The sequence below is a fragment of the Bombus bifarius genome, unplaced genomic scaffold, assembly GCF_011952205.1.
Source record: "Bombus bifarius isolate JDL3187 unplaced genomic scaffold, Bbif_JDL3187 scf7180000008421, whole genome shotgun sequence".
In the NCBI taxonomy this organism is placed as follows: domain Eukaryota; kingdom Metazoa; phylum Arthropoda; class Insecta; order Hymenoptera; family Apidae; genus Bombus; species Bombus bifarius.
Window position 1 is genome coordinate 424,290 of NW_022884651.1, and position 25,692 is coordinate 449,981.

A 25,692-nucleotide genomic window follows, 5' to 3' on the forward strand; every position below is an offset into this window, starting at 1 on the left:
TTTTTTTTCTAACCTGAAAAACTTGGTCGCAAAACAGGACGCTTCGGTCTAAAGATAGAGACTTCTTTTTTTTTATTTAAAGATGTTTATTAAACCCAAGATACAATTTTAAATACATTTTGGTATTCACAATAAACGGTGAATTTTTGTAGTGATGTTTTAGGCAAAAGTACCGATACGCAACGGTACGACGTAGCCATGCTATAATATGTGTCGGCGCTTTACATTTTTCGTGTTTAATATAATTTTTAGGTTTAAGCCGCTGGGGGAGCGGAGCTTCTATGTGATTTTGTTTTTGTCTGTTTTTTCTGTCCTGAAAACTTGGTCGCAAAACAGGACGCTTCGAGTCGCAAAACAGGACGCTTCGGGTCGCAAAACAGGACGCTTCGAGGTCGCGAAACAGGACGCTTCGTTGAAAATAGAGACTGAGTAGTATTTTGTGACGATGTTGTTGTTTTTGTTTTGATTTATTTTTTTTCATCTTTCATTTTTATTTATTTATTTATTTTTTTCATCTTTCCTTTTTTGTCCGCGTTCAATTTCGTTCTTCCGTGCGTGCGGAAAACGATCGCGATAGTACGACCAATCGTATAATTGCGTAGAATTGTGTATAATTACGAATAATTGCGTCTAGGTATGACATCGTATTTTAGTATCGGTAAGGTCTTAACTTTATTCGCTGCGTCAAGCAAATTATCGTCGTCACGTTTGTACATTCAGCATCCAATAGCGCTGCTTCGGTAGGTGCGTTTTTCAAAACTTTGCTTTTCTACTTAGACCATGTTAGAACGTAAAATAGTTGTTAATGCAGATAGAGTACGCCATGCAGCTACTTACCTACGTACGTTGTCTAGAATACTGTACGAGTGATTTTCTGTAAGAACCGTTCGAACAAAATTATTTTTTTTTTATTTATTAGTATTTACAATCAATTCTCGCATTGAGAATTTTCAGTAATTTTTTCTGGCGTGGCGCAGTGCCATGGCTAAATATTTATAATAAGTTAATACTTATTATAGATAAGTATAATTTATAAGTAAATGTTGTAAATAAGTAAATATTACTTAATAAAAATATCTAATTAAATCTAGCGTTTAGGTCTAACGGGTAGTGTCTCTTCAGCCTGCGAATCTGGTCCGACGTATCGAGTAGTCCAGTAATTAGGGGGTTTCGATGTTTGTTGACTCTTTTGCTATATCTGTCGCTATATTTTGCTATTTCCTCTTTGACTATTGTCATCTTGAGGTGAAGGACCTTAATTATGAAAACGCCAAGATCCATGGTGGGTCCTTAAGACTATTGAGGATACGCGCCAAGGATGTGCAGACATCTGGCTGCCACCTTGCCCGCGGTGTGTGGCCTGGTCTCTGACGTGGATTGATGTTACAAATCGATCGTATATAGCTATAGCTTGATCAGTCACAGCGCATATGTCTATGTAGATTGCGCTCGTTTCAAAAGACGTAAAACAGATCGAAGCGTAGAATTTGACGAGACGTAGAGCGCTGCTGTTACCGCAGCTTCTAAGTTATGGCCAACGTTGCCGGATTAACCCCTTAACCTATGATTTACGTTCGAGTGTAAACACTAGACCTAAACCTAAACACCTAAACACTAAACCTAAACACTAGATTTAATTAGATATTTATATTAAGTAATATTTACTTATTTACAACACTTACTTATAAATTATACTTATCTATAATAAGTATTAACTTATTATAAATATTGTCACTGCGCCACGCCAGAAAAAATTACTGAAAATTCTCAATGCGAGAATTGATTGTAAATAATAATAAATAAATAACAATTTTTCATTTATCTTTGCACACAGCATCACTTTCTAGTTGGTTGATCATGTCCCGAAGGACAGCCTTTCTTACATTCATATTTAATTTTAAATAAATTTTTCTGTGTAAAGGAATCGATGCGAATCAAAGTTGGTGAATTTTTTAAATAGATTCGAGCAAATAAGAAAAGAACGAAATATTTCTACGAGCAAATACTCTGAAAATATCTGAAAATATCGTTCAGTGTACATATCACTATTTTGTATGTACGCTTTCAATTCGGTATAAATAAAATATTTATTTTACGATGAAATATGTAAATACCATGGTAGCGGATTGCAACTATCTGTTATTTTTTATTTCTTATTTACTACTTTTTGTAGAGGGTTAAAAGTGTAAGACACGGAAAGGAATTTGAATCGGTTGCCTGCCTGGTTGTCGACCGACGCAATACACTGGCATGCAAAATTAAAGGATCGCTAAATTTTCGATGAAAAATTCTCCATGTTTCTTCTACTGTTGTGACTTTGGGGGAAAATAAAGTCGTACGAGGATCCACCTGGACTCGGTTAACCACGCGAAGCTTCTTCCTCTTTCACGATCCTCTGTGTTCATATTTTTCACAGTTGTTTTTACATCGTGTACAACGGCTGAAAAAGCGAAGATACTTTTTCCTTTCGAAAATTCAACAAATTCAAACAACTCTACGGAATCAAAAAAGTTTTTCTTTTTTGCAGATACGTTTCCAGATAACTTTGTAAAGGGAAGTCTCCCCTTCACAATGACCTGTAAAAAGTTGATGTACAATTTTTTTTTATGTTTTATCGCACTTTGAATGAAAAACGTAACATCGGCGCTGAATTAACTCACGCCACACGATCGGACTTATATCTTTTGTGTATGTGTGCATGTGTGTGCACGTGTGTGCACGTGTGTGCATGTGTGCGTGCGTGTATGTGCGTGCGTGTGTGTGCAGGTGTGTGCATGTGTGTGCAGGTGTGTGCATGTGTGTGCAGGTGTGTGCATGCGTGTGCGTGTGTTGTAGTAATGTATGTAGCGTATGTGTCTGTTGTCTTGTGAGTTGTTGACATAATTCGTTTAATGGGATTGGAAAGTAAATATACTTAAATATACTGTAAAAGTAAGCATACTACATAAAAATATTGGAATATAAATATAAATAGTCTCTATAAATTAGCGATAAGGGAACACCAGGATCTAGATGTTATATTACGCGGGACAATTTTGAAATTTGAATAAATATTATTAAAATTGTAAATGCCGATGTTGAAGGGAGAAGGCAAGGATGGAAGTGGCGATGAATGTAGTATATCTCTCATTTCAAAGCGTTGACGGAATTAGAGGACTTGGACCGTTTCAGGAGCAAACAGAACGTAGTTGAACGTAGCTGAATGTATTAAAACTGATTTATCCGATTTAGCAGCAAACAGGATATAGAGAATGCAGAAATAATTGAAAAAATACATTTATATTATATCATACGAGTATAAGAAAAGATGCTCTGTTATTCGGAAATTCCGTCGTCCAAACAATTATGTCTGGCATTTAGTTGCTGTTTTTCTTTAATTTGTTTAATAACAGCGTGTCTATCACGAGCTGTGAGAGTACAAGGACGCCTAGTCTAAGGATCGAATTCAATTTCATCTTCGTCTCTATATCTGTTTACGATATCTCTTTGTCTGTTCGACGTCGTACTCGCCGTTTTACTTATTTTTAAGAGACTCGCATTTCTATGGAATAATTTTCCTTCTCATCGATCGAATATCGACAACTGTCGTACCTCAACTTTCGCGAGTCTTTGCGAGTCGTCACTCGCCAAATATAGCAAATAGTAGTTGAGGAGATAATCTAAAATTAAAAAAGCAATACTAAAAGTAATCTAAAATATTACGTACATACACGATATTAGATTTTATTAGATATTCAATTTTATATATATATATATATATATATATATATATATATAAGATACATTATACGCCGTAGTAAAAGCGTCCTTTTCTTTTCATTTTCAGGACCAAAAAGGTGCGCAGTTATATCTCGGCATTAATCATTGCGGAATCCTAACGTTTCAAGGATCCCGTAAAACACACCATTTCCGCTGGCCGGAGGTTCAAAAAATCAACTTCGAAGGGAAAATGTTTATTGTACATTTAACGATAAGCGAGGTAAACGCTTCTTCTTTTAACTTTATTTCTTCTAATTATAAACACACGGCTGGAATTTTACTACTAACTCAAATTAGCTTTGACAGGAAACTATTCATAAGATTACGAAGATTATTATGTTAAGATTAATTCCGGATAAAATGAAACAGGTGTTATAACGACGCGTGTATTGCCTCTATATCGTTATAGAAATGTATTACGTATATGTATGAAATACGTGTATATTTTATTCATATGTATCTATATTGGAATGTTTCAAGTCATCAAACATCCTTTTTATTTGTTTCCTCGATTTAATCGATTCGATAAGATCAACCAAGCTCGTATGTTTTACGTTGTTCGCATTTGCGCTTCTTACAAATCGATAGAATAAAATACAATTTATGTATAATATAGATACGTATTAATTTTTCTCGGCACTGACATGTCGAGTAAAAAATACTACGTTTTGATTATTAAGGTGTATCGATTTGCTATTATATTGCAAAGTTTTACGCGCTTGGTGGGAAATTTAAAAGGCGTAAAAATACACGGAATGCAAAAATGTATAAAACATGTAAAACGGAGTAGTCGTTTTAATATCGAATAGGCGGAACAAATTTCTATTTACATTCCATTCTTTTCGCCATGTACGCAAAAATCTAAAGATACATTAAAGAAAGATTGGCAGTCGACAGACTATCGTCCTTTTGACTTTGCTCATTGTAGCAACGTTTCCTCTGAATAATCGGTAAGCCGACGTTACTATCTTTCGTCTAGTCTTTAGTTCTAATGGCTGTTATCGTTGTAATACAGATATAGAACGTTATTACGTAATATAGACCGTTTATTTCGAAAGCGATGGAAGTCCATATCTGGAAAAAGAAGTGGAGAAGAGCAAAAATTTGCGTATACTCTAATACGAACGTTTTGTTTATGAACAATTTGCGATTTAAATCTTAAAATATTCGTCGGTTGAAGTTTCGTTAATAGATGGTTTTGCATAATCATTTATCTTGAAAGTGCATTTTCTGTAATCTGTGACCTGTCTGCGAACAGTCTAGGCATTAATCAAAAACAGATGATATTGAAATTAAACAACGGTATCTCGTTTTTCCTGCTCTCGTAAGCGAAAGCATAGATTAAAGCGTGAAACGCAAGTTTCAAACAATGAAAATTTAACGACTCGTAGAATTCGCTAATTCTTAAAGTGTTGTATATCCGTTTGCGACCCTGAAAAAAGATATTGCTCTGTTTGATCCTCGAGAGCTATTTGTATAACGAATTTAGTCGCTTAGAAACTGGACAAAGTATAATAGATCTTATCAGGAGTTTTCAATCATTAAACGCAAGCATTTTGATATCTCGAAACAAGGGAAAGTGGAGTTACACCGCTGTCGAAATAAACTGTCCGCGCGAAACTGTATGAAACGTCAGAAATTTTTAGCGTCGCGTCGTCCAAGCGAGCTTTTACTTTTCTGTCCGTGTCATAAAAAGGTGAGGCAACGACGCGATACATTCGTAACAGTAACTATTATAATTACTTTGTTTCGCTTACTACAGTCGTTTTTTATATTGTTACTTATCGTATGCAATTTTTCTTAGTTTACGTAAATTTGTCTAAGATTGCCGGTATTGCCTAAGATCGAGTACATTTTCACATCGTCGTTACGTATGGCAGCGCGATGCTTGCCTGTATATCGAGGTCGTTCTTTATTTCTTTTTTCTTTTTCTCTCGCCTGTTGGAATTATTCTAATCCTATAAATAGAGCCTGTCGTCACATCGATTCATCATACGTATAAAAAAAATCGGGTGATCAAGCGATCAATATGAGAGCTCGTGCGTTTTCCTTCGACTGTATTATCAAATTTAATATTAAAGATAGTCGAATTACTTTTATTTTCCTTAAAAGCGACGAATGACGAAAGCAACAAAGTAATCGCTGTTATTACTTTAATCATTTCTTGTGAATGTGATCGATGAACCAACCTTGACCCAGTGTCTGAACGTGGTTTATAGGATTACTAACTCCATGAGTCTTCCAATCGTTTCAAGTATATCGACATGTCCATAAATACAATGTTAAAAGTGGAACGGAAATAGACGGTTTCTAAATATTTGGAAATTAATCTTAATTCTATAACGAAATTAATCTTAGGATTTTATCCGTTTACGTTTAAATTAGACGCGTTTTACGTATTCCTACGTAATATCAAAAGAGAACGTGTATGCTACTTTTGAATTAATTGGATTTTTTATGAAGAGCGATATTAATTGAATAAAATATCCTAATATATATCGTAGGATATGCAATATATCATTAGAATATATTATAATATTATGTTAATTAATTTTAATAGTATCTATAAATATAATTAGTTAAATATCGAACCAAAAGACACAGTAAACGGTAAAAGCGTGTGAAACTTATCGACAGACCGATGTATAATAATTGCAATAGAAAGATAGAATCTCATAAGCAAGAGAAACACGATTATTAAAGATTAGAGATTAAAGTTAAAAACCATAGAAACAGATCGTATTCGGTGTTTCCATTTTGTATTCGGATATAAAATTAGATCCTTCAAAAGCTTCTTATTTTCCTGTTAGATACACCGCGTATACAGGTTCATGATACATCGCGGGTCACGAAAGTATTCCAACTTTTTACGTATGTGTACGTTATATGGAAGAACTTGAAATCTCGTTAAACGTTGTAACGAGACACGACTATCGCCGTTACGTTGACAATGCGTGAAACTGATCTAAAAATGTACACAGAAGTTACAAGAGAGTTATTAGACGTATACGAGTTGTTGAACGGTGATGAATAAAATCATTCGTTACACTGATAAGCTACCTACGACATTCGGTGAAACCAACTTTAGCATTAACCAAATGTCTACTACTATTACTCTATCACTATTACTGCTGTGTACTAACTTTCCATTAAGCGTACGTTTGCAATAAATGTTTCCTAACTTGTTTATGCGTGTACATCGTCGAATGGGTTTCTGTTATGTGGGAATTTTGCTATTATAACGATGATAATCGTGTCTCGAATGCAGAGTCCAGTCGAGCCAAAAAGAGGAAAAAAGAAAATAAGAAGAGGATACAGAGTAAAATTTTGTTGGCCGAGGTTGAGTTTTCAAGAAAAATTAAATGGAAGAATTTGCGAGAAATTAATGTAGCAGAGCTGGCATGGAAAAATAACGAAAGAAACGTGGAATAAAATTCTTTCGTCGAAGGTTTCGGTTTCGAGAAGCAGCAAGACCGAACATACTTGGCTACGAATCGATACACGCGTACGATTCTTCAAATTTATTTCCCTTAAAAATAGCCGACATATTAAATGCGTAGATACGCGTACATGTTTGATTACTTTCGCGAACCGCTACCTCTACGCTCTTCTCACGAATCATCGTTCATTCGTATGTGCTGGCATTTACTTGAATCGAAGTCAGACACCTTGTACGTTACGCGCTCGATATTGTTACGAGTTCGACTAATCTTATTATTTTCTACCGCTGCTGGCCCTATCCAGGACGTGAGAACAAAGGTGAGTCGTTTCACAGCAGTCACACGGATTGTTCGTGTCTTTTAACATAGGTGGAAATTACATGTTTGATTGATTATTGTCGTGTAATGCGATCAACTTGTTACTAGTAATAATTCGGCAATCGGTGTGAGAGTGGAGAGCAGATCGCTGTATCGCTACTGGCGGAAACTACGAGCAGAGATTTCGAACGATTAGCTATCTCGATGAAGCGACGTAATTGTTTGAAGTCTCTCAAATCGGTATTAAACCAACAATTTGCCTCGGTAGATTCTACACTGTCACTGTAGGAGTGCATTTAATAATCCTTTACTTTTTAAACATTCGTAATAGCGTTATTGTGCTGTGTGTCAGTTATACTATATTATACGTTATGTCAGTGGTTCTTAACCGAAACGATATCTCGGAACAATAACGTTCCAGCGAATTAAACGTAACGAGTAATTTCGACGAAAGAATTATTCTAATTACAGCTTTTACGAATACAGCGTCTTTCTTTAAAATTAACGTTTTCTTCTCTTACCGTTGTCTATACTGCTCTTTCATCCGTAATTTATACGTTTGAATATGTTCGCGCAAAAGATAGTTTAGTCGTTCATCGTTAGTTTAGTCGGTTAGCTTTGCCACTTTGGTGATTTTGTCGTTGCGCGAATGTGTCTTATAATGTGAAAATGTTGCGCGATTTCGAGCAGGTTAAAAACCACTGTCTTATGTGTTCAACAGCTTTATATAGCAGAGTAAAAGTCAGTGAAATAGGCAGCGTCTATGTGAAAAAAATATATAGATGGGATATACGATGAATCGGTACTACGTTACTATGTTAAAGCAACATACGTAACAAGCGTACATTAAACGTTAAATAATTAATGCTTATTATGGAATTAAATTATGGTTGTTATTTATCGATACTAATCGGAATGTAATTGATCATAGACAGACGTAGTCAAACATAATTTACGTGTAATAGTGTGATAGTAGTACCTGGTGTGAAATAGTTACTTGAAATATTTTGGTTGTGTCAGAAGGTATTAGTATATGATAAAGAGAATCAGTGGTTTTTCTTTTTCAAGAGTTTTCTTCCCTTTTGTCGCAATTACGTGATAAAATAACATGTAGCTGTAGCTGTCGAAACTAATGTACATAGAGTAGACGTTTTAGTGCAATGTTTCCCAACCATTTTCAGAAAAAGCACACAGTTGGGTTTAAGTGTCCCACGGGATCGAACTGCCGCCACGTATGGAGATGCGCCATCGAGCAAATGTTATTTTTCACGTATGTATGCTGTTATTCAGCTAATGGCTTTTAACGTACTGGCATGAACAATCACGGCTTCGTATATCGTTATATCAAATATATATAGGGTGGTTGGTAACTGGTGGTACTGATTCTACGCGAAAAAAGAAGTCGAAAATATAGAATAAACATTTTTCGTTCGAGGCTTTGTTTTCGAGAAAATCGACTTTGAATTTTGGCTCGGTACGCGTACACTTTATCGCGTCTCGTTATAACGGATCACTGTAGATCGTTGTCTCGATGGAAAAATTAAAAAAAAATGTTTATTCTATATTTTCGACTTCTTTTTTCGCGTAGAATCACCCCCTTGTACCACCAATTATCAACCACCCTGTATATACTTACGATCATATGTATCGTATCCTTGGATCGTTAGTGAAACGTTAGAACTTTCAAGTGTTCCATTACCATTTCGTTAACGAGTTTTACGCATAAGGTGTCCCACCTAACTCTGCCATCCTTAATTGCTCTTTTATTTGTCACGATACAAAAACATGTCGCGAAAGGAATAGAATTAGGCTACGAGAGTGGAAGTCGTCTCAAGGTCGTATCTTCCGAGATTATATCGCTAGTTACGTTTTTCTTTTTTTTTCTGGCCCGTAAATTTCACATATAAAAGATCGAGATGAAAGCTCGCGTGAAAAGGAATCGCAGAACATAGTGAATAATTAATAATTAATAAACGACATTAAGGTATTTATTATTTTAATGCGCGTTAAAATGTTTTCCGCCAAAATCGGTACATTTGTTTACGCCAAGAACCTATGCTCGTCTAGATCTGTTTATCGTGTCCGAGATTGAACATTCCTGTATACGATATCTTTGATCATCGTATCAATACAGGGTGGTTGGTAACTGGTGGTACAAGCGGAAAGGGAGGGGGTGATTGTACGCGAAAAAGAAGTAAAAAATGTAGAATAAAAATATTTTTTTACATTTTTTATAGTTTTTACATTTTTTATAGTTTTTACATTTTATAGTTTTACATTTTTTACATTTTCTATAGATAAAGTGCACGCGTACCGAGCCAAAATTCAAAGTCGATTTTCTCGAAAACAAAGCCTCGAACGAAAAATTTTTATTCTATATTTTCGACTTCTTTTTTCACGTAGAATCACCCCCCTTCCGCTTGTCCCACCAGTTACCAACCACCCTGTATAATTGTACAATGTAGAGTACGCAGAATGGGGCGTGATCAAAAATATAGTATACAGAGACGTGATCGGCAGAACATGAAAATGTATTTGTAACGCTTCTGCAGGCATATTCTCGGTTATAGCAAAGAGAGCTGGAGACGCGACCGTTTTACGTCTAAATAAGAGTATCGAGTTTAAGGGAGAACATCACGAGTATACGTTAAAATAACAAATAACGCGTTTAAGGTGTTCATTCTGTTTCTGCAACAGTCTTTTTACGCCAGCTTCTAATTTGATCTTGTGCTCGGGAAATCATCGGCCAGATCATTCGAAGATCATGCTACGGGACACGGCTGTATGCGTTTTCGTCTTAGCTTTTTTTAGTCGTTTTGTTTAACAAAACGAAACCAACGGTGTAATGTCGGATGATCCTGAGACGACACTCTTATATCCTAATATCTCCTCGAAGGACGATAACTTTCTCTCATTTGCTTGTATCCTGACAAATAAGAGAAAATGAAAAGCGACGGTGTTAGGTGTATCAGATCTGATAACATGTTACATATAGGATCCGTAATTCATGGTACAAATGGGATCAGAGAGATTCTATGGCTGAGAAAATACGACGAAGATCAAGAACAGTCAAACTGTGTTGGAGGAAATCGATTCTCAAAACTTGACAAGTATAGATTAATTTGTTTAATTGCCAACTATACAGGGATAGGTAATCGACAGGAGGTTACCGTATGTGTGAAAGTAAGTCGAAAACATAATATTTGAGAAAATCGAATATGAAGAGTTGCCCAGTATTCGAGCTTATTTTTGTAGCGGCACGTGAGTAGAGGACAGTTCGAATCATGTTGTTGTTTTACCTCGGAGTATCAATATCGTTAGGATACAAATAGTGTAAGAACAAATAAACTGCGGGCAAAACAACATCGCTGCTACGTGCAACCGTCGAGCAAACTCGAATTCAAATTTTCCTCCGACCAGTATAAATAAACGGATGCAATCGAAAAGAGTTGAGTATCGACGAGTTATCTAAGAGTTATCTATCGAGTTATCAACGTATTATGAGCGATCTAATTAACCAGTCATTAGCGATCTTACTTTGCGATTTACACACTGTACGAGCGCATCAACGAATATAGTCGGTATACTAATTTATTATTTTAAATATATTCGACGGTTTTAACAACAAGCTTTAACTTGTTGTTAAATAACTTTTAATCCTTTGCACTGGAGAACTTTTTCGACCGGGTGTACCAGCTACTCCGGATGATCTAGCGTATACGTGACGCGTGTCTTACAGCTAGTGTGAAATGATTTCATATACAAATTAACTTACAAAAACATTATATTCTAATAATTCATCTACATTTACATCTTTGAAAATATGCTTTTGTAATATTAATTTCTGTATTTTTTTGTATGGTAACTTATAAAGCATTCACCAAGATGCGTTCTTGATATAATTAATCTCATTCTTCAACAGTTCAAAATCAAGTTCATCTTCGTTTCAGCTAATTTCACTTCCGAAAACCACTTTTTTAGGGCTTCTAAACTATAATATTATACTTTTGCCATGATCCGCGAATTCGAACTAACGTTGGAGACGTTGTTTCAATTCAACTATAGTTTCGGAGGGATATGGGATTAAATATTTTATCTCCATTTTAAACACTAACACTTTACACGTCCTAACAAAGAACACAAAGAGCTAAGGAACCAATTTACGAACCAATATTGCACTCTAGTCAATTGGAGATGTCGAAATCTAACGTAAACAGGGACTATCGCCTCTCGTTCGCCAATGGAGTTGCAGCACGAAATGCCGTGCTGACTGAAAGTCGCCTCTCGAGTGCAAAGGGTCAATAAATCTCACGATCAAACATTCTCTATACAAGTCCTCTACATTTTTTTTCAGAACAGGGCCTTGAACGACAAAAACGTATTCTACGTTTTCGACTTGTTTTCACATGAAATAATTTCCTATGGATTATCCGCTTCCGTCTAGTTGAGAATTGGACGAGTCCGCGTATTCTTGACAAGTTTTCAAACTCGATCTTCTGCAAAGCGAGGCTTTCAACGAAATTTTGTTTTCAATTTTTGTCGTATTTCGAATCACAGAATCTCGCGAATCCCCCTCCCACTACTTGTACTACGAATCACGGACCGCATACTGTATACGCAGCTTTTATGCTGCAAGGAAAAAGCATATTTTTGTCAATGATTAGTAAAAATGTAATTACGAAGTTATAAAATGATCCAAGATTTTTTTTTACCACAAATGTACACTAACTTTATATGTATAACTGTATATAGTACTATGTGCATCTAGCCGTGCATCTGTGTATGTATGTAACTGTGTATAACGGAATGATATTTATAAATTCGTAGATAAACACAATGCTATATACAGGGTGGTTGGTAATTGGTGGTACAAGCGGAAAGGGGGTGATTCTATGCGAAAAAAGAAGTCGAAAATATAGAATAAAAATTTTTTTTTTAATTTTTCCATTGAGACAACGATCTACAGCGAGATCCGTTATAACGAGACGCGATAAAGTGCACGGCGTACCGAGCCAAAATTCAAAGTTTTTTTCTCGAAAACCAAGCCTCGAACGAAAAATTGTTATTCTATATTTTCGACTTCTTTTTTCGCGTAGAATCACCCCCTTTCCGCTTGTACCACCAGTTACCAACCACCCTGTATAATACACATATACGACTGAACACAAGGAAGCGTAGAACTTTCGTATAAGAAATATACAATAAAATGATCTCCTCGTGAAACTTAATATGTTGTCTTATCTTTGGAAAAAAAGCCGGTGCACTGTGTCTTCTCGCGTATCATTTTTGAAGCAAAAGTTGCCGATTCGTTTAGAATCATATCTGTTGTGGGTTATCATTTTTAAATAGGTACAAGCGTAAACGCTGAAATAAAATTTATAAGGACTCTCTATCATTCATCGTCTATGGTTCTGTCCAATTTTTCTCTTGTTAGAAAAATTCGATTGCTATTTGCAAAAGATTCGATTCTTCACAAGTACTTTATTTCCCTTCCTTTTACCCGTATTTCCAGCTCTCGCGCATAAGATCATTATTAATTAGAGCCCCGATCCGAGGATGTCGCGAGATAACTGCGCTAGGTGTCTTTCTTCGATCGTGTTACCATTTTCGTCACTTGGCCCTTTCGATCTTTCTGCCAGCAAAAGTATGATTTGCACTAACTCGAACGAGCTCTTTGTTTATGATAAATGTTATATATGCTTACAGTTACGAAATCTCGTAAATTATGAAAAATTTCCTAAAGTGACTCTGAAAGCGAATTTCTTTGTAAACATTGTTGCTTTAAGACGATAACCAAAAAGGTAATACATTTAACCCCTTGGCCTGTAACCACGAGCGAGACTCGTGGTAAGGTATTTGTGCCATAAGCGAGAACCACGAGTCTGACTCGTGGTAAAGAATTTCTGCCATAAACGGAACCCACGAGTCTGACTCGTGGCAATTTACAAATTTCTAGTGATTCGTTATCCACTTTGAAATGATAAACTGTTTTTGTCAACTGATCAATTGATCACGATCACGTCCTAGACGTCTTGAAAACACTATTTGTCCTCAAACGTTGTTTATTGTTTCGCAATTCCTTTTGTAGCCCCTAAATATCCATGTCATAAGAAGTACATTTTGCGCCAGTTCTGGCACACGGCTGAACAGATGAATGGCACGGAGAGCGACCAAACTTCTTGCTTATTATGGCTCGCGCGATCGGCAGATAACGTGTAGGCCAAGGGGTTAAAGGTTGTTGTATTATGTTTTCATTATAGAACGTTATTAGTCTTAATTTTCTATATTTTCAAACGTTTAAACTATTATTTCGCGGATTTTATTATATGGAAGCTACAAGGAGGACGTAGGACGATGGAAAAAAATGTTACACCGAATCCTAACGTGAAAAATGATACGAATCTTGGGAAGCTATTTATGGTACAACGGATATTTCGTTTTGAAATACAAGCAGCCTGTTCGATTTTTAAGAACTTTTGTAACATACAGATATTATCGTGTATAATTATCGTACTTAAGGTATGTCTCAGAGTATAATCGCTCGCGAATGTTTAACACGCGAGAGCGTATGCGTGAGAATGTTGTTGTATGTGGTCGGCACATACGAGTGAGAAAGCAACCTTTTGGAAAAACTGAACACGCTAGCCCAGCCCTTTACGTAGACACGCATGGCAGCGTTATATCTGTGCACACGCATGCCTTACATTCATCCAGAACTTCATCAAATCGCGTAATTTGCACTCGTTTATCTGAGAAACGGTACCGCTGGGCCTGTCCATTTTTTAATATAAAAGTTCTAACGTAGTTTCACGCGATATATCAGCTGTTTGAAAAATTCGCAAGCAATTCGCTTTTGATTTTGGAGAAGCTTTGAGGTTCGATACGTTGACCTCGGGGTACCGCCAGGCTTCCTTAAGTTTTAGCTACGCGAACATCGTATCCTTTTTAACACGTAGCTAAAATTTGAAGATATTCCCAAAAAATTCATTCTCTCAGAGACATACCTTGATATAACTGTTTGAATGTACGGAGACCAACGAAACCGATCAAACAGCCGAGTAAATCACTAACTGAACACTCTCTTCTGATTAGATTACCTAGGGCATCGGATGCACCGGTTGTAAGCGGTGGATCTATCTTCTCTTGGGGTACGAAATTCAAATATACTGGCAGGACAGAAAAGGAAGTTTTAGAGGAAACGGGTCCACTTCGGAAGGAAGAACCACCCATACAGCGATGTCAAACGACGTGTCTTAGAAGAAAAGCTAGTAGTGTGCCAGCTACCCCCAGTACCCCTAGTCAGGATCTCGTCGAAATAAGTTAGTATCTATCTATCGTTTCTTTCTAGCGTCCTGGTGTCGTGTAAATTCAAATTAATTATTAGCACGTTGACTGCCACGACACCCGTATTCGGGTGTCAGCAAAGTTTATGGTCAGGCCGCGTAACACATTCGGGTGTCGCTTATTTGACTACTTGCCAGGGATCGTCGTAGGTATTTGAAAAGATATTCCATAATAATAAAACTGTTGAATTGTTATAAAATAAAAATACGAAAATGGTTTATTAAAAAAATGATTTAGAATGTAAAAGTTTAAAGCATTCTATACGTAGGTGAGGTTGGTCGGGACAATTTGGACAATAAGTTGTTGTTTTCTTCAAATTCTTTTCTGCCTTTGTTCGGTCCATTCGACGTCTTTTATTCGCATAACACAGTTTGCACGCGCGTCTAATGCTTCTTCCGGAATCGTTTTTCCGAACGGCGATATTATGCTGACTCCGTCGAAGACAAGGATCTTTTGTATTTTCAGACAACCTCAATAATTTTCCAACTAATAATTGTCTAAATATTCTAATATTTATATTTTTCCTTGTTGCGATTTTGTAAATCGTCAAAGCGTCAAGTTTTCTGTACCATTCGATTCCTTTTCTAATTGTGGTGGCATAAGAAACCATTTGGTCGGAATAATCTATACCACACTTTCCTTCGTTATATTCAACAACAGCTAGTGGTTTAAATGTTGCGAACAAACGAAACGAAAGATCATTCTCGAGACCACCGCTTGAGCGACTCGCATTACTAAAATATCGATGGAAGTGTCACGTAAACTTAAGGGTTGGTTGATGAAATAAAATAGCTGAGTCGTAACACAACTATTAATTTTCTTTTAATTAAACTTTATTACGAATTCAGCAATCACAATGTAATACACACTGAATTAACACAAATCACAATTCACTCCAACCATCTTATGTAAGACTTAGTTACACTGCGACTGTTACAAGGGTAGAGACCGGTAAAGATATGTTGACTATTCTAAAGATACAGAATAAGTGAGTTTTACTGACGATACTGTGTCTGAGAAAAGCTAGGGATGGGTGTGTCTAAGTACACGGGACTATCGGATTTGTTGATGACAATTTTGGTTAAGGAAGTGAGGGCAGTAGACACCGTCTCCGATTGGATAATAAGACGGTTGATGGACCAGGAAGGGTTTTAGCCGCCCTAGCGAGAAAGTTGCTAACGGAACATACCAGATGCGAAGGAAACCAACTTTCCATGCTAACACGTGGTAGACAATGAACGTAAAAGGGAATTCAAGACAAGAGATACTCGCTTGGTCCGAAGGACCTTAACTATGAAAATTCCAAGACCCCTGGTGGGTACTTAAGACTATTGAGGGTACGCGCCAAGGATGCGCAGACATCTGGGTGCCATCCTGTCCGCGGTATGTGGCCTGGTCTCTGATGTGAAGTGACGTTACAGGAGCACCTAGCAGAGATCGCTTGGTACTGCTGTACGCGTGGCCTGACGGAGATTTCGTTGAAAACACGCGTGGCAGTCAACGTGTTAATACAGAAATTAGTACGTAGCGTAGCAAGATATTCGCGAGGAATAGATGCGAATCTTGCCTCTGTTTCGCAAATACCTGAATAGATAGAAATAGATAGAAATTGGGCGCATACTAAGCGTCAAAACGATGCTAACCCAAAATAAGATACAGAACTCGTATTTTGTTTTGTAATTGTATAAATATCTACCAAGGTGCGCGTATAAGTGCAATCAAACCTGTCCAGTCGCACACTCGATTTATCAATTGCCGGTAAATACTGATTTTCTACGATAAACGAAGCTGTAACGACGTCCGATTACTAACAAGAAAAAAATGAGAAGAGGATCGTGCAAGAAAGTCAGGATAATTCTCAACACTCTTGGTGTTCTCGCGTGGCTGGGTAGACAAGCAAGGATGGAAAAAGAGTAGAGACAGTGTGGCAAAAGCCAGATTTATCCATCCTGATGGGAATTTCAAAGGCAAAAGTGTAACGGTATTGCGATAAACTACAAGTTTAGTAGAACACCGTGTCACATTCTGGATATAATTGTAACAAGTAAACAAGCATAATTTGATTTACAATTCTTCTCACAATATATACGGTTAATAAGTATCAATTTCATTTTGTAATTGCAACGACCATTCGTACTTATGCTAATCGTGCTGAGTGTTCCATGCCTTGTGGACGATAGTGTATACACTGTAGCTGTACGAATAGAAAACAAAAAAGATAGGGAGACGGAGACTGATCGCTATTCAAACGTTCTTTACATTGTACTACAGATTTTTATGCGAATTTGTATTTTTACTAATATAAGGAACAAAACGGAGCTTAGATAGAAAATTGTTTTACCTAAGTGTTAGGGAGACCATTATACCCTAGACATTTTCTACATTTCTGTAAATTATTTGCATCCTGTGTGCATGTTTGCAGTTTGTAAATTCTTACAAATGTATAAAATGTATAAGAATCGGCAGTTTTGTATTTTCAATTTACCAAAAACAGTTTAGATACGATGCTTATGAGTTTGGAATTTTTAGGATATTCCAGTTTGCCACGTAGCTGTCACAGTGCAGGTTTGGACGGTGCTGGAATGTCAGAAGGTAGTACCGGCGTTCCATTCAGTTCACCTTATTGTCCAGATAACACTTTACCACTTCTAGAACCTGTCTCGGAGGACCAAGAAATTCATGGCAGAAGAAATAACGGTCAGTCATGCATTTAATTCTCTTGTACATAGAATTTTGTCATTCGTCTTTTCTTCTGGATTTTTATTCAATCGAATATTTACGCTGATTCGAGACGCATGGCTTACAGTAAATATGAATCTTAATTACAGATTTCTTTCATACGATCTGTTCGATCGAATCGTTTCTTAGCTGATACCCCGTACAATAATAGAGAATGCACGCGAATGCAAGTTTTGCTGTTCATCGAATTCTAAATAATTGCATCAATATAGACTTTAAGCGTGTACTGTGCTTTGCTGAGAAGTCTCTCGGAAGGAACACGGATATGATTGGTTATACATCAGCCAAGTTTCTTATTCAGACGGGTATCCGTTGCATCAGAGGTACAAGACACCATACTGGACGTGCCAATTAGACGTTTCATAAGCTCTCTAAGCTACCAGAATCTTGACATCGTTCGAACCACCACGCACGTACCTTCTTTTTTTTCATTTTTGCACGTGGAGAAATCCTCGTGGACACTCCGCTGCTGCTAGTAATCGGTAACAGCAGAGTAGCGTCGACTCTTAGCGACTAAAACTCCACGATGACCATCCTACGCGTATGACAGGAGTGCTTCAGGAACCTCTTATGAATTATCTTCTGTTGCACCTTCTTACCATACACATACGTAACAGAAAATTCCAATAAAACGGAATCATTCGCTAAATAGATAGTACTACACGGATCAACTCGTCTTATCCTTCCGGCTACTGATTTACATAACCTTTAGATCAACTGCAACGACACAAGCCACGTTAAAAGGAAATATAGCTAGTCTTATACAGGGTGGTTGGTAACTGGTGGTAAAAGCGGAAAGGGGGTAATTCTACGGGAAAAAAGAAGTCGAAAATATAGAATAACAATTTTTTTTTTAATTTTTCCATCGAGACAACGATCTACAGTGAGATCCGTTATAACGAGACGCGATAAAGTGCACGCGTACCGAGCCAAAATTCAAAGTGGATTTTCTCGAAAACAAAGCCTCGAACGAAAAATGTTTATTCTATATTTTCGACTTCTTTTTTCGCGTAGAATCACCCCCTTTCCGCTTGTACCACCAGTTACAAACCTATGGCCTGTGTGTTAGCTTCGGGCCAATATCGTTAATCCGACCGGCCATCGATTTTCACAGCGATAAATCTACACGCATAAGTAAATATTCTCTCTTATTTCTCCGTACTATTATCCTGCCAGTCGGTTAAAGACGTTGCCAGTCAAAAACTGTTATCGGTCAAAGCTCTACGGTCGATGAACTGTTCTCTACTCTACTGTTCGAGTATACTTTTCGAGTAAATTTTCAAATTCAATTTTCTCGAAAACGGCGACGCGTCATATGAAGAAACTTTGCTCTGTATTTTCTTCTTTCATAAGAAATCGCTTTGCACACGCTTATTCGTTGTATATTGTTCAGCCGAATCTTGTATATCGCTTGAAAAGGGCTCAGAGTATAGCGACTAGGCGTAGGTCTATGTACGTTTTAAAGACAGCGTGTGCACACGAACTTGGCGTAAAAATTAGGCGAAGTAAGTAAAACTGTCATTTCTGTGCCGCCTCGAAGGACTTTCGCTCAGCAACGCATAGTACCTTTCGTGATATCGAATAAAGCGTTTATATGTTTGTACGTTATATACATATTTGCTCTCTTTTATCGTAATTCATCGTCAATCATCCGTGTTAATTGTACAACTCGGTGCATACATTTTATCAGACACATATACACATTCGCACATGCAACTGAGAAGATCCGTCTCTTACATTGTACATATCGATAAAGGAACCATGCGTCACGATGGAATGCACTTACAACACGCATGTGTAAATAAGCCTAATTAATTTGTTTCAGATTTAAAAGATCATTTTTTTGTTACGATATCGTTATAGCTTATAACATATAGATGATCTTAGTAATACTCAAGAAGCCCTGTATCGTGATTCAGTCGACGAATATTTCTCTATTACCAAGTCGATAATCTTATAATTACGTTTGCCGTTATATCATATCGATCGCATGTACACAATTGGTTTCTTACTTTACCGATATTACTCTCAGACGTCGATATCGCACGATACAAGTATTTTTATGTCTGGCTGAAAAGCTCCGGTAATATCCTAAGATATATTCCCATACGTACCATATTACGCCCAATCTTTCTTATTTTAAATAGCAATTTGGACAGAATCGTGTTCACGTAGCGCGGTTAGTTTATCGTTTGTTATCGATCGAAGCATAGTATTTCCTTTCAATGTATTTTCCCAAGTTCCAAGTTCTTCGAATTTTATCATATTCCAATGACTTGCCCTGTGTGTTTTATTTGTTACTCGCGAGCTACCTTAATTGAAATTCTATTTATCAGTAAAAGTAACAAGATGCGTACGCTAAATACGTTTCGTCTCGAATAAAAGTTTCTATTATGCAGTTGTATTTCGAAATTTACGCGGTTTATACTGTAAGCTTTCAATTCGAATCTTTTCACCGGTGCGTGTCTCTTGCATTTTCATATATTCGTTATTTCTTTTGAAAGTTCTCTGTTAGAGCGTTTAGCCTGTAATTACATTCGTCTGTTCGGAGGGCCTTGCATCCAGAAACGCGAAACATCGATTTATCCAGTTTAGTCCGATATGACGAAACCATAGTGAGAGTTATACGAATCGTTGTTGCGAAGTTTAAAAGTTCAACGTACCGTGTACGATAGTTGCTGAATGAATTTCTTAAGCGTGTCGACCCTGTCGCTTGCTTACAATATGAACAATATTTAAATATCGCGTACACGTTAGATAACCGAACGGACTTTTTAATATTTTTGGTAACGGAAATTACGATATGCGGTTACTCGCGTCGATATTCGCACCATTATACACAGCACCATTTATTTGTATTTGTTGCTTTTTATAACAGGAGGCGATTTACGTGTCGCGTTGCTTGTTTTATTTAAAATACAAGCCATACGTGGTAGCTTGAAAGTACCAAAGCAGTTTCTTCCTAACGATAACTTTTAATCGTACGATAGGTTTTCTTTTAACGAAAAGTATCTTATTTTCACGGCCGTGGCGTTCTATAATCTATAGCGAAATAGATTTATTTTATAGCATAATTAATCAGCACCGATATTTTCACGACACATCGATAAACTTGGAGGAAGGAATGTTAATTTAATGATAAAAGACAGCTTGCAGTTTATCGCCAAGAGGAGGGAAAAATTGTCCTGAAATAACACGATTCTTACTATCGATTAGACAGATATTACGGATATTGTTAAAAGATATAAAGAATTTTATATAGATTAAAAAAAAAAAGAAATAATATAAAGATTACGAAGAAGAAATTGTTTATCTACTTTCGAGCTACACGTAGTTCGTATTGTCGTAGAATAAGCAACGCGATATTTAAATCATCTCCTTTTACACAAGGCAATACAGAGATAGTGCTATGTTCGAATATTAATGTAACGTTATATTTTCGATCTGGTCTTCGCGAAATTCTTACCAAAGATTGTGCCAACGATTTTTACATAAAAACGTCGTTGTAACCGATTTAGAAAGTGGATGGATAGATTGAAAATGTATGGTTATCAGAGTTTCTATGTAACTGGATATATCTACGTACGTCGTTATAATTCGTCCTTATCGAAAGAGTCTCAGCAATCCACTGGATAATATTAGATAATTCGATAAGTAATACGATGTTTCTAAGAGTTCAGTCTAAAGCAACGGAAGCTGAAGTTACTGTTGGAGTTTTAAGAAATTAGGAGGAAAAGCTTAATAGGGAAATGGGCAACGAATCGTAAAAGGTACGGGGAAAAGCAATCTAAATGACCCAAAGTTTCACGAACGTTCCTCGTTCCGCATTTATAGAAACTTATTTTACGATCGGTTATTTCGAAACTAATGTATCGCAGTCGAGAATTTGTCTCGCTTTGATCGAAGCTTTGTCTCCAAACGAAATGGTAATGGAACACTTGAAAGTTCTAACGTTTCACTAACGATCCAAGGATACGATACATATGATCGTAAGTATATACAAGGTGGTTGGTATCTGGTGGTACAAGCGGAAAGGGGGTGATTCTACGCGAAAAAAGAAGTCGAAAATATAGAATAAAAATTTTTTTTTAATTTTTCCATCGAGACAACGATCTACAGTGAGATCCGTTATAACGAGACGCGATAAAGTGCACGCGTACCGAGCCAAAATTCAAAGTGGATTTTCTCGAAAACAAAGCCTCGAACGAAAAATGTTTATTCTATATTTTCGACTTCTTTTTTCGCGTAGAATCACCCCCTTTCCGCTTGTGCCGCCAATTACCAACCACCCCGTATTATACGAAACGTATCCTCACAGAATATTCGATGTACTTTGCGATAGACGCTTGCATATCCGTTACGTTTACTTGTTTGCTATCTTTTCGCCGTGGCTTTGAATTTCAAGAAATTCATTATTTATATCTAATCGTTGATTCAAACGGTCGACGATATTTCGAACACGTTTCGAACGGAAATTATTTAAAGAATATCGCGTAAGTAAAGTAATTCTATTCGATCGAGCGGTACGATCGAATTAAAGGAATCATAATGTTTCCAGCTTAAAAATACTTTGTGACACGCGAAAAAGATAAAAACGTGAAATTCCCTAAAAGCCGATAGTTTACTTTGGCGTGGTATCTCTTTGGTTCGTAATTTTAAGAAGAAATTGATCGTAATTCGGATGGAAATGATGGAAATGCATCGATATCGAATAATTGGCAATTAAATAGAAAACGTTGCCGGTCGTAAACACGTTATTTGAGAAAGGGAAGAGAAAAAGAAAGAACGACATAGAATCGGCGCTTCTTTGGCTTCTTAGATCGTTCATTTGTCTTTTCTTTTTCTTTCTGTTCGTTTAGCAGTAGACGAAAATGATACGCATGTGAGAGCCACCCACAACACCACCACCACTACCACCACCACCACTACCACCACCATCACTTTCAACACCACCACAAATCGTGCGAAAGTTAGAATGAAATATCCCAAGAGCACGGCGAACCGACCTCAGCCATTGTACAGTCAAAAGATAGTGATAGGTTCGGAGGAGTTAGTCGGCCGTAACATCGATAACGTCGTCAGGCAACGTATAAACGCCCTCGAAAAGAGTCCGAAGGTGGTCAGGTCGACCGCTTTGATCATAAAGAGTTCGAAAGTGGCGGCAGAATCGCTGAAAGCTGGTAAAGAAATCGCGAACGAGACGTACGTGTTCCCGGCAGCCGATTCGGGAACGATCATCACGACGGTGATAGACGGTCCATTCGATTCTAACAGCGGTAAGACGATCTTGCGCAGGTCTAACGAGCAGGTAAGCATGCTCGTTCGTCAGGAGAATGAGGTTGAATGTCGCGGCATCGCTTCCACCACGAAAACGGCAAACGGTTACATTGCATCGGCGACAAGTGACGTCGAAGACGTTAGAAACGGAGTCGAAGCCACGAAACGACGGCAAAGGACAGGTAAATTAGGCGATCGTTTCTCTTTCATTCACTAATTAACAACACACGCGCCAGACGATCCTTTTTTTCTACTACCTATTTTATTCGATGCTCCTCCACTAAATATTACTCACGATGGTTCACGAAAGTATTCGAACGTTCTTGGCAACTGTATCCTGTATAGCCTGTACAGCCTGTATACAGCGTTACAAGCCGCTTTCTCGCAAACTATAGCAATCGTCCACTCGTTTTCGCTGTTTCAACGCTACCACAGAGGGTTGGGTATTCGCGAGGATCGAGAGATTTTTCTCAGACGACTGTTGACATTTCGAGAAATGCCATGTCACGGTAATTTCTGTTCATTTATGTCGAGGTTATTCGATGTGTAAACAGAGAAACTCGTGGATAAATTGTAAGGTAGAAAATAATATTTAAATAGAGGTGTAATTATAAGTAAGAATACAATTTGAGCTGGTCCAGATCCGCACCCTGGCTGAAAACCCCGAAGCCGATGTCACGTAAACTTAAGGGTTGGTTGATGAAATAAAATAGCTGAGTCGTAACACAACTATTAATTTTCTTTTAATTAAACTTTATTACGAATTCAACAATCACAATGTAATACACACTGAATTAACACAAATCACAATTCACTCCAACCACCTTATGTAAGACTTAGTTACACTGCGACTGTTACAAGGGTAGAGACCGGTAAAGATATGTTGACTATTCTAAGGATACTGAACAAGTGAGTCTTACTGACGATACTGTGTCTGAGGAAAGCAAGGGGTGGGTGTGTCTAAGGACACGGGACTATCGGATTTGTTGATAACAATTTCGGTTAAGGAAGTGAGGGCAGTAGACACCGTCTCCGATTGGATAATAAGACGGTTTGTGGACCAGAAAGGGTTTTAGCCGCCCTCGCGAAACAGTTGCTAACGGAACATACCAGATGCGAAGGAAACCAACTTTCCATGCTAACACGTGGTAGACAATAAACGTTTTTTTTTTATTTATTTATTTATTAAAATTACAATCAATTCTCGCGTTGAGAATTTTCAGTAATTTTTCTGGCGTGGCGCAGTGGCATGGCTGATTATTTATAATAAGTTAATACTTATTATAGATAAGAATAATTTATAAGTAAGTGTTATAAATAAGTGAATATTACTTAATTTAGATAACTAATTGAATCTAGCGTTTAGGTCTAGCGGGTAGTGCCTCTTCAGCCTGCGAATCTGGTCCGACGTATCAAGTAGTCCAGTGATTAGGGGGTTTCGGTGTTTGTTGACTCTTTTGCTATATCTGTCGCTATATTTTGTTATTTCCTCTTTGACTGTGGGTATCTTGAGGTCGCGATGTATTATCTCGTTGGTAACATACCAAGGTGCATCAATTAAGGATCTTAACGCTTTCGATTGGAAGCGCTGAAGTATTTCAATGTTGGAGTTACTTGCTGTTCCCCATAATTGGATTCCGTAGGTCCAGACAGGTTTTATTGCGGTCTTGTAGAGGGTAATTTTATTCTGTATGTTTAGTTTGGAGCGTCGGCCCGTGAGCCAATAGAATTTTTTTAGTTTGTCCTTTAGTTGCTTCGTTTTATCTGAGATGTGTTTTTTCCATGTTAGTCTCCTGTCCAGGGTCCTGTCCAGATATCTGACTGAGTCCCTGCTAGGAATTGTAGTATTGATGGTGACCTGGGGGTAGGTTTGTTTTCGGAGCGTGAAGGTTACATGTGAGGATTTTTTTTCGTTAATTTTGATGCCCCATTTATGAAACCACTTTTCCATAGAGTCGAGACATCGCTGGAGAGTGGATGAGGCAATTACCGGGTCTGCGTGGGTAGCTAATAGCGCTGTGTCGTCAGCAAATGTTGCTATTGTTATCTCGTTTGATATAGGTAAGTCGGCAGTGTAGATGGAGAACAGCAGGGGTCCGAGGACACTACCTTGAGGTATACCAGATTCTATTGGGAATGTTCTAAGGACACGGGACTATCGGATTTGTTCATGACATTTTTGGTCAGGAAAGTGAGGGCAGTATACATTGCTTCTGATTGGATAAACGAAGGTTGGTGAACTAGGAAGGGTCTTCTTAGCCGCCCTCGATAGAAAGTTGCTAGTAGGAAGCTTTTGGCTGTTGTTGAGAATTGTGGATCTTTAAGGCCGAAATAATGTTATAGGAACATTAAATTTATACCGAGGATTAATATTAAAACAATGATATATTTATTTCATGGACGATTCCTTATATATTCATCGATATACACTTGCACGCGTCTCAGCATTTTCTTCTATATCCGACTGTAAACCGACTCTTTGACGACTCTTAACCGACTCTTCGACGGACCTTAACCGACCGAAGAGTTTACATTCATCTGTTTTCGAGACGCTTCGGACACACATACTTCCACACACTGATATTCACATACAAGTATCTCTACTACGCATTTAACCTAGTCCAGCACAGAAAATTATACATATCTCAACAGCTGTATTTCGTATTTGACAGCATTGTTGCACTCGTGGTCTTGACAGCGTTTCGTATTCTTCTCTTCGTGTCTTCCTCTGTCGTAGGCGACATTATCAGATTGCCAACTAGCTAACCCATTTGTATCTAAGCGCGGATTGTTACGCGCGCTGCGACTGCTTTTT

General features: G+C 37.4%; 1 protein-coding gene across 7 annotated transcripts in view; it reads left to right on the forward strand.

The window, feature by feature from the left end:
- The window catches only part of LOC117212937 (FERM domain-containing protein 5), a 58,092-nt gene that overhangs the window by 23,965 nt on the left and 8,435 nt on the right, over positions 1-25,692 (forward strand). For 3 of the 7 annotated variants that reach the window (XM_033458091.1, XM_033458085.1, XM_033458090.1), the window contains 6 exons: positions 3,827-3,979; positions 7,504-7,518; positions 8,699-8,787; positions 14,610-14,836; positions 17,391-17,558; positions 22,460-23,059. In XM_033458091.1, coding sequence (XP_033313982.1) covers positions 3,827-3,979; positions 7,504-7,518; positions 8,699-8,787; positions 14,610-14,836; positions 17,391-17,558; positions 22,460-23,059 — 1,252 coding nt within the window. The remainder of the gene's footprint in view (positions 1-3,826; positions 3,980-7,503; positions 7,519-8,698; positions 8,788-14,609; positions 14,837-17,390; positions 17,559-22,459; positions 23,060-25,692) is intronic. The other 4 variants (XM_033458088.1, XM_033458089.1, XM_033458086.1 and 1 more) reach the window with 4 other exon arrangements.